At 43.2% G+C, this 10715-nt stretch overlaps 1 protein-coding gene across 3 annotated transcripts in view; it reads left to right on the forward strand.

Moving 5' to 3' along the window:
• LOC122400192 overlaps positions 1–7339 on the forward strand; it is a 58068-nt gene extending 50729 nt beyond the window's left edge. For all 3 annotated transcript variants that reach the window (XM_043401521.1, XM_043401523.1, XM_043401520.1), the window contains exons 3-4: positions 413–553; positions 2926–7339. In XM_043401521.1, coding sequence (XP_043257456.1) covers positions 413–553; positions 2926–4849 — 2065 coding nt within the window. In that variant the 3' untranslated portion in view covers positions 4850–7339. The remainder of the gene's footprint in view (positions 1–412; positions 554–2925) is intronic.
• Positions 7340–10715: the final 3376 nt, after the last annotated feature.

The following is a 10715-nucleotide window of genomic DNA, read 5'->3' on the forward strand; positions in this document are numbered from 1 at the left end:
CCTGCAGTTTGTAATAGTGCGTAACGAAGCATTAGGTGTGTCACGTGCATACACAAGTTTACACGTAGCTTATACACTTCATCACTTATATGAAGTTTAATTTCGTTATAAAATTAAAAAACATTCGATAACGGTTTTCCGTAGTTGAACAAAAACTACCGTTTACAGTTATTATTTTTAATTTCTGCTATTAAGACCCCTTTTTTAGATGACCTCTGAACACCTTTTTTATTATTTTACAATTTACGAGCGTGGATGTTTGTATAATATAGGAAGCGTTTCCCCGCTTTTCGCGCTTTCACCGCGTTTTATTTGTTCCTTGCGCGTTTCGAATTATGATCGAGAAACGCGGATATAAGGGACAAGGTCCCCTTGGTTTGTTCGTCACGATAATCGATGGGAAATTTCATAGTCCGCAAGTAGATGCAGACATTTCTCCGACGTCCATCGATGGTAAACACCATGGACACGAGACCGGCCACCATCAGATCCAGGAGCTGGAGGAGAGCCCAGGGCAAACTGTTTCGGATCTCACTAACAGAGGAAGACCAAGGTAATTTACCATTGCAATCTAAATACTTTAGTAATATTAGCTTCGATCATAAATTAAACCCAAACCATCGACCATCTTGTTTCAAATTTTTCTCCATCAAGATTTCTATCCGGATGCTAAGTTTAATTTAAATTTTCTGTAAAAAGAAAACTGTTTAGACGATTAATCGTGTCTAAGACAAGATCTGCTGGACAGGTCTTACCGAATAATCCATTAACATAGTCAAGAACGAACGTACAGAAATCTTTTCTTGCATAACGAACAAATTACTTATCATTATAAATCGGATAACATTTATTAGTTCAGAGTATTTTCATTTATATTATTTGAACGGCACCGAGGACAGAAATAATAAAGCTGAGAATGCGTTGCGCAAACAAGGAAAAATTGCATAAATTATTAGCAACGGTACACAAACTTGTTATTCGATCGACTTTTGAAAGGTCAGTTCTGACATTGCAAATTCGAAATGGTGCACAGCGAAAGGATCCTGCATCGTTCGTTGCAATTAACTGCTCTGGGGAATAGAAAGAGCACGAATTCCACGATTAATCACTTTGAAAATAATAACGTCGACGATAAATCCACGAAGTAATAATTGTGACTATTTTTACTCACTGACGTACCCCATTCATTTATTTCTTTCAAGCAAAAAATTGTATCTTCTCTTAAAAATAAATTTTTCCCCTCTAATTTTATTTTCTGTATATATGAAGTCAACCGTTGTGAGATTTATCTCTCCATCCACTGGATTTAATTACTTTCTCCCAAAAAATTAAAAACAATTGTTGACTGATTCCACGAGCGTCCAAATAAATTTTTAAACGAAACAAAATAAAAAATAAAAAAGATCCGTTAACGAACAGTCTATGTTACTATTATCTCTATCGTGTGTTTTCTCGATTTAATTCTTAATTAAATCATTGGAAGACTAACGACGGTTAAATTTGTCCGACACCTTTCACCGACAGGCGACATATATTTTTCCACGTATCTGGACGTTTCCTTTGGTTCTCGTCCTCCGTGTTAGCTGACACGTTTCCTCCTCTAACGACCCTTTCGACGTAAAACTCGCGGCGCTCGAGAAAGCACTTTAGACGGCCTGCAAGAAGGATAAGGCGCCGGGGGAAAACTGGTTCGTTCCGTGTACGCGAGTCTTCTGTGGTCGTAGTGACAAAATATGATTTCTTAGGTACGTCGTTGAAATGCCGCGAGTCGATTACCGTTATTGAATTTCATTAAAAGCCGCGTTAGAGCTGACGATAGAAGAGGACCGACGTGTTCCTTGCATACGCTCGAAGGTGCTACGTTACGCGGCATAAACTGCCACTGAGGTGTGGTCTGGAATGCAGCCACGTAGAAAACAACATTAACGAAAGACCAGTATATCGTCAATATGTAATTATTGTTATTAGTAACGATGGGCCAATTTCTATCCCAACACTCCACACATTTACGATCCTAGCTGTTTCTATACTATGTATAATACTTCATTTTAAATAAGAACCGTTCGAGTACTCGTAGAAACATTATTTGAATATTCATGAATTTTTATTACATCGTTCGAATATATTAAAATATTATCACCGAGGGGCTCTGTGTTAAATAAAATGTCCAGTATAATTGTAGAGCAAGAAATTTTGTGGATAAAAGTACGAAGTTTTACCCCAAAGTTTGAAACAAAAACAAAAAGTTTCCCCCTTTCAGTTGAAAAGTATCGAAGAGAATAAAATGGATTTAACAAAATCAGCCGAAATTTGAAAATGGAAATGATACGATAATGGTGTCGTCATTGTTAAAAACCCCTTGAGTAAAGTTACTGACGCTTGCATTAGCATTTAAGTTTTTTCAGCCACTGTTTCTCCTTGCATTGTTACCGCCTCTGCAAACGTGACGCAACTGCAAAGTTATTGCTTATAGGCATAATAAAACAGAAAATCATTGATGTGTTCGTGGAAACCCATTAAAATTGGAAATAATAATTTCGAAACGCTCGACAATATTTCAGATGATAGTCTAGGAGATCCTCAACGTGTCAACAGAAATATTCAGTGGGTCGTGTTTAGCAATGAGTCTTTCTACAAATATTTTAATGTCTTTCTGTGGTGAAATATAAACCTTGAGGAGGCTGTTTGACACTCAAACCGTTAAGTAGAAAAATTCGTAAAATGTGGAGAAAAGTTTATAGAAAGCATGCCTAAAATTGTCAAGAAATAATCACTAACGCGGGAGATTAGACCCATTATTAAACAAAACATATTTTTCTGATTTATCGCGTCCACACTCTTATCAAACAGACCTGCACATAAAATACGTTAAAAACCATGGATCTCGAACCATAATACAAGCGAATCCTCGAACGTCTGTTGCAGTCGTGGCCGCAGGAAGTCGCGCTGGAAGCTCAAGTTCCACCATCAAGCGCTGCCCCCGGAGTACCTGGACCACTACGAAGCGTCGCTGGCCCAGGAGGCCTTGAACTCGTCGCCGACGCACGTGGCGGAGCCGACAGTTCCTAGCCCAGCGCCTACCAGCTCGACTTCGACGCCCAGCCCCATCGCGGACGTGCATGGCTGGTTGCAACGGATCGCGGCGATGCAGCAGGAGCTCTGCCCCCAGATCTCATCTCCCCAGTGCCCGTCGTTGAACTCGACTCAGCCGTCGGGCTCCAGGAGGTCGGTGATCACGTCGACCTCCTCCCATGCCTACAACCCGAACCACCATAACCACGCTCAACAGCAATCCCAAGCGACCAGCAGGCCACCAATGAAATATTCGGATTTGCCCTACATGGGCGAGATCACGCTGGACAACAGCAAGCCTAGGAGAGGCAGGAAGCCCAAGAAGGCGGATATCTGTCACCTGATCTACAAGAACTACGGCACCATACTGCCTGGAACGCCTGGACACGAGGAGAGAAGACTGTCGCCCAGGGACAAGCTCGACTGTCGCGAGAGAGTCTCTCCTCAGATCCCGTTCCAACGAACGGACGTGCAGAACAGGATCAGCAGTTTGCTGGAGAAGAGGCTGACGCAGGAGTCCCGTCGAACGTTTGGTCTGATGGAGCACTCCAAGGAGCAGGACGAGCCTCTGAATCTCTGCATCAGGGACCTGAATCAGCTGAAGATCAGACTCCTGAGGAAACATGGGAACGTGTACGAGTCCGGTCACGTGAAGAGCGAGACGTCCAGCGACGGCGAGGAGGTTGAGTGCATAGGCACCACGTTCCCCGCGGAGCCTGGCTACCGTCCGGTGGACGCCATTAGTCGCGGGGGTGGTAACGTCAACCACAACAACAATATAATAGACCCCATGCTAGGCGGCAATCCCGGGTTCGTCTACTGGCCCAACGCTGGGGTGTTCATCCATCCGATGGCGCTCCAGTCGCAGCTCCTCTACTACCAAAAAATGGCCCAGAACGACAAGTGCTACCCCAGGGTCGTGGACCAGCCGAAGGAGCAGAAAATCGTCCCCAAGTCTCTCTACTCTATGATGGAGACCAAGAGTCCGCCGGTGATCCCGCCACCTGCTCAACCCACCTCGCAGACCGCCCCTGTGCCACCCCCCGTGTCACCCAGACCGAAGAGGAACGCTCCGGTCGGCCAGAGCCAGACTCAGCCGACCAAGAGGAAACGTTCCGCCATCTTCATTCCCCCGATGCCCACGGAGAACAACAACAACCCCGCGACGGAGGTCAGCATATGCAAGTTCAAGTTCACCGGGGGTGCGAAGCCCAGCCTTCAGGAGAAGAAGAGCCTGTCCGTGGACTCGGGGGGCAACTTCAGGTACTACAGCGGCACCGGGGACAAGAGCATGCGCGGCTACGAGTTCTTCCCCCGGGAGGCCCTGCAACAGTCGGCTGGGCAGTCCGGCTCCTCCACGGGAGCGTTCCTCAGCGCGGCTGGCGAGAGGATTCAGCCCGCTCCCTGCCAGAAGATCGCCAACCAGGACGAGGGTCGTCGCAAGAGGAAGACCCGGAAGTCCCTGCAAAGGGAGAAGCTCGAGCAGACGTTCAAGGAGAAGGGATTCCTCATACAGACCCAGCAGCTCGAGTCCGCCGAGGGCGCCACCTACTGCAAGTTCAGGCAGCTGAGGAAGTTCACCAGGTATCTGTTCAGAAGCTGGAAGGACTATCTTCCGGGCAATGTGCGCGAGTTGACCGGTGCCACGGACAGCGAAATCGTCGACGGGGACGCGGAGAGTGACACGAACGTGCTACCCTCGCCGGGTCCTCATTCAAACATGGTGGACGTGTCCACGGGGTTCGTCGACGATCATCGCGCGTTGCCTCTCACGTGAAACCGCGAGACTTATCACCCGAAGTGATATTGGTTTGGCCTTTACGTAATTTTTGATGGCATCGAGCGTCGAGGAGGATGCGACGCGATACGACGATTCGTGCGTTTAGGCGAACGCAAGAGGTTTTCAGTGATTTTCAAGATGGTCGATCTCGGATACGGCGGTCGCGTTTCGGGGAGCTGAGAGGGCAGGAAGGTCTCTGTTTTAGACCGTGTCTTGAACCGCCGTAGCCATTATAGTAATGATTCTTAAAATGAACATACGTGATTCGTAAAATGAACACACGTGATTCGTAAAATGAACCCCAGATGCGATCCATAAGTCGAACGTGTCCATCTCTCACAACCGAGATGATCAACTCCGAGAGTGTCAATCCCGTGTTCATCTTAAGAATCATTACCGTAATACTGATTTGCAACCTAATGGTTCGTAGAGCAGGGGCCTTACTTTTTATTTTCAGACGCTGCAGTTGCTTTGCCCGATTCGGGAACGAATGAAAATATATTTTAGAACGAAGTACCAATTAATGAAGAGTTTTAAATTTGATGAAATTTATAGTTTGGAATAGTAACATTTCATAAAAAAGTGAGTTAATCGATTTTGCAGCGATCGAACACGATCGTCTCGAAGGTATCTATTTTCTCGAATAATGCACACGTTTATAGAACGAAGAGGACAGATGCTGCTAAGAACGTTGAAATTTATTTTTGCAAACGTTACTTGCATTTACCGCATTCGATGGTGTCTAACTGCCTTATTACCGTATCGTTAGGAGTTCTCGCGCAATTTATACACGGGGACAAAGTGAAAGTACCAGTAATTAGAAGAATTTATGTCAGGGAGGTATTCGTCGTCTCAGAAATCTCGTTCGATACCGGAGTATTTATACGTCTTCTTTCTTACGAACGCGATTAAAAGTCGGCTATGTTAAACTTGCAAGACAATTCCCGTAACTTTCACCGTGTGCTCGCGATTAATAGACCGTTAATGTCATAATAGTTGAATACCAGTGCTTCATAACGCGCGTAAAATGCGCCTACGTGAATCGGGCCTACACACGCCGCGCTCCCTTCGAAAGTGATTATTTAATAATTTGTCGTCCGTGCGATGGGGTTAAAATATATATCCTGGACCGTTCGAGTATATAAAATTCTGTCGAATACGCGTTGTACGCTCGCTTGTCGATCCGCGAGCAACGATAGTCGAAATCGATCGAGAGAACTTGGGAAAGATTAATGGCGGCGTTACTGCCGTTTGAATTAATTTCATTAAGAAGCAAATATAGTACAAGGATTTTGTCGTCATCTCGCTTTATTAGCTACGCGGGCGTGTTGACTATCGTCTACGATCCTACGAAGAAGGCGGGAATAATAATGCACCTTGAACGAATCTGTCGACAATATGATCCAGTTGTTGTGCCACGCGATAGCCTCAATTACTATGAGCTCCAACGAATTGAACATGATCGTACAATTGCCTGTCGAGCATGGTCAACCGTAGCAATCTCGTTGCAAATTGCAATGAACGGTACCACGAGATCTACTGTTCGCTTCGAGGGATCGAAAATGCCGGTCGGTGAAATGGGATTGCTTGGTAATAGTATGTGATTTGCAGTTTGGAATTCGTCAACGTGAACAGTACCGTGTAGAATTCATTGGCGATCGATAGAAACGTAGCAATTCTACGCAAACTTCTAAGTAACTTTTTGTTATTGATTTTATATTATCAGCGAAGAATTCTAATACTGTCCGACGATAATTGACAGAAACGCGAAAGTGTTCACTGTTTGTCATTTTTTTTATAAACGTGTAGCTTGCTAGCAATCTATAAACACGAGTCGTGATAATCGTACACAAACCTATAAACTTCACTGCCATTGAATAATAACTCATATAAGGAAGTTGTGTAATTATTAACGTATACGAACACTGCTCGTTGATCGACGAAAGAACGTATTACTACGTGCCATTTATAGACCACTTCAAACGATCGAAAACGTAGCAGTTCGTTGTATGTTACTCGTCAACGAACGCAGATGAGTACAGTTGATATCACGTAGTAGTACGTTCTAGTAGACCGATAATACAAGTAAAACCAGTACGTGACGCCCAGTGATCTTTTTCTTAATCGAAGAAACAGACAAAATCATACAAAGTCGATCTATGTTTAATCCCGTTACAGGTTTACGCTATCTTTACGACGAAGAATTCTTGACAATAATACAGAACATTGAAACGATAATTTGCAAATATCGATGCACCAGACTAATCTTTAAACGCGTTAATAAATATCGTTACATTTTTATGAAATTCGATACTCTATATATAACGATTAAGTATTTATTTTCACATTAGAACGCTATCTTTACGACGAAGAATTCTTGAAAATAATACAGAACATTGAAATGATAATTTGCAAATATCGACGCATCAGACTAATCTTTGAACGCGTTAATAAATATCGTTACATGTTTATGAAATTTGTTACTCTATCCATAACGATTAAGTATTTATTTTCACACTAGAACGCTATCTGTGCGACGAAGAATTCTTGAAAATAATACAGAACATTGAATTTGCAAATATCGAAGCGCCAGACTAATCTTTAAACTTGTTAATAAATATCGTTCCATGTTTACAAAATTCGATACTCTATTCACAATAATTAAGTATCTATTTTCACACTAGAAAAATTGAAATTGATTTAAGTTAAATGTGTGGAATTGTTATGAGAAAGGTACTTTTGGTTTCGACGTCTCCAAGATGGCGTAACCCCAAGAGGGTCGTAAATCGGCAAGCGAGCATGGCGTTGTCGCGTAACGGTGTCTCGATCGATCGTTTGACGAGAAACAAAACGCTCGTTTAATTCTTGTTACAAGTGCTGTAATTAGTAACCGTATAATGGGAGCAGGAGCGAAAGAGAGGGAGAGAAAACAAGCATGAGATCGCGGCGACGCTATCGCCGCGGCGCGTTTTAATAATAATGTAAATTCGATCGTAGTTCCGTGCCAAAGATGGGAGACTGGAATGTACATAGCGCTGAAAGAACGTGTTAACCAAAGAGTGGTTTCGTGCTCACCGATTAGAAGCGGATGCGACGATAATCTGCGTTAAGGGACGCGAGGCGATAAATTCAGGTTTCTATCGGCTCGGCCAACCCCGGGGGACTCACCTCGGGCCCGATTTTGCAATGCATTTCGCGAGGTTCGCGCCTCGCACGAGCGAAAACGGAGATAGCGAGCGTGAGAGAGATCAAGACTCGGAACACAAGAGAATAGAAAAATGTAGAAAGAGGAAAAACGAGCGATGTTATCATATTATACACACATACATACATATATATATTTTTTTTATCGTAAGTTACACGCGAATTATTTAATAACGCCTAACGAAATCTAGTCTTATTTATACTCTTTGTTAAATCAAAAGCCGTGTTTTTCTTTTTTTTATTATTATTATTATTGTTCGAGAGCCTCCAGTCTTGCGCCGACCAGTCTTCGATTTTTATATCTTGTATGCTTCGACGTTGATTTCTTCGACATTACGATTAATTAAAGACGGTTCAAGTCTCGATTTAAATTTTGATAAACGTCGAACTTTCGTACGTTTGCTTGAAATTGTTTAAAGAATACACCAAGAATAACATCCGGTCGAAACGTGCAAAATGTATGAGTCTGTTTGCCCAAGGCTGGAGACCCTCGAATCTATTATTATTATTATTATATAGCGATTTATTTATGCACGCGTACGCCGTGCAGAATTGCGACGAAAGTTTGAATGTATCGAGAAGGAATCGTGCCTTTTGCGCGCGTATCGAAGACGTGGACGGAGCGACGATGTCCGAGACACTGTTGGACGACGTTGGCGAACGTTTGGAAGCGCGAATGAAACGATCGTACCTGAGGTTCGGCGAATCGTGTGCTTCGAAAGGGACACGCTAAAGTATATTCGCGAATTTCTCGTTTCCAACGCGTTTGTCGCGTCTCCATTGTCGTCGACCAAGCTCCGTTGTACGAGAATAGAGGCGCTCGAACGATGATCGCGTCGAAATAACGAGAGAAGGTGCAACAGGAACCGTCCTATATCCGTATCGTTATTATCCTGTGCAACGACACGTAGAATTTTTTACGTATTGCCGATTGTAAATTGATCAATTCTTATAGTCTGTAATAATAAAGCGTAATTGTTACTGATATTTCCACTGTTCTGTTGATTGACACTGAAAATTCAGAATTATTATTATAATTCCCTCGCGTTGAAAGATTCTCTGAAAACTAGGGGGAATAGAAATTAATTTTTATAGCAAAGAAGCAGACCTTTCGAGGTTTGGCTTTGTTCGACGACGAAGTAGGTGGTCGGAAACTTTTAGCCAGTAATGCATATGCATGATGCGGAAGATTCTTCGAAACTTCATTAAACGTCCTCCGACGGTTCCATTGATACATTGATGGGTCGGAGGATCCGTGTGCATCGCGATGCAGCTTGCTCGGGCACAGGTACACGAATGCACACACTGTCAAACCACACAGAAAAGGGACGAGGATGCGTGTGCACGCACTCCACACGACCGATCGGTCTCTGGCTCGGTGCGTACAGCCAACCATTCATGCATACGCCCATTCATACGTCTCTCTGGCTCACCTTGAAGACTTTTTATCGCTGGTCGATGTGGACGAGGCTATGAAGCGGTGCAAAACCATCTCCGTACAGCGCTCTTCCAGAGAAGAATATTATCACAGCGAGCCTCCGTCGAACCGAGCTAATCGAGAACTTGAATTTTGGGGACCAAAATGGCGGACCAAACCTCGTCCATCAGAAATTCTCGAGCATCTTTGTCACGCCATTTTGCAGCGGGGTGGTCCGTGCGTTCCTGAAAATGTTTGGTAGTCTATAATAATTGTTCTCTCGAAGGGAGCTGTTGAATTAATATTCGAACGGGTGATTGGAAAAGGATAAATGGGAAATAGAGAGAAAAATTCTGTTTTTGTTTTCAAAACTCGCCAGAAAGATTAAAAATATATTTTGCTAGTTTCCCTCTTGAGAGTTTTGCGTGATTGGTCCTCGAAATGGTCGTGAATTTGACGTCGTGCGCGATTTTTCCAAGCAAGCACGTGTCGTCGTCGGCGTCGCCGTTCAGCGCGGAGCGCACAATGACTACAGGTTTCCTAATACGGTCTCTCGCCGTGGAACCCGATGAAAAAAAGAGGAATTTTGGTCACCATCGGGGGCCTGGGAAGGAACGTCCCGCGTTAGATGCCGCTGGCACCAAAGTTTCATAATCAACCATCGACAGCTTCGACGCGAAACGCTTATTTACCATCTCGAATCCCTTCGATTCGTCCATCTTCGTTTTCTATCAAAGCGTCAGAATTGCTCAAGATGCGCTAGCTTTCACTCTGAAAATAAATAAAATGAAATCAAGAAGATACGTTCCACTTTTGAGGAAAAATTAAGCAAGGAAATATTCATCATCCGTTCCTTAACGTTCCATGGATCAAGATTTGGATATTGGAGAACATTCAAAGGGACGAAACCATAGAATATTCGTAATTTTTAATCAAATTTACGCGACTGAATTTTTGAAAATTTAATGCAATGCAACGATTCATAGACCGACCCAATCCTTAAACTGGTTTGCAGAAAATAATATCCCTGATGTCAATCCTATTAAAAATTTGTCGAAAATTTCATTTAGGTGAATGTTCTCTAATAATACAAAATTTGCAAATATACAAGAATTAAAACGTGCTATAATTGAAGCCTGGAATAGTATACATAAAAATATTATTAAAAAACCTTATTGCAAGTATGCAAAATTTAATTTTCGATATAATTCATAGCGGTGGAAACGTAATGAATTACTAAAT

Source organism: Colletes gigas, unplaced genomic scaffold (assembly GCF_013123115.1).
Source record: "Colletes gigas isolate AHSC1104 unplaced genomic scaffold, ASM1312311v1 Colletes_gigas_Sc00016, whole genome shotgun sequence".
Lineage (NCBI taxonomy): Eukaryota > Metazoa > Arthropoda > Insecta > Hymenoptera > Colletidae > Colletes > Colletes gigas.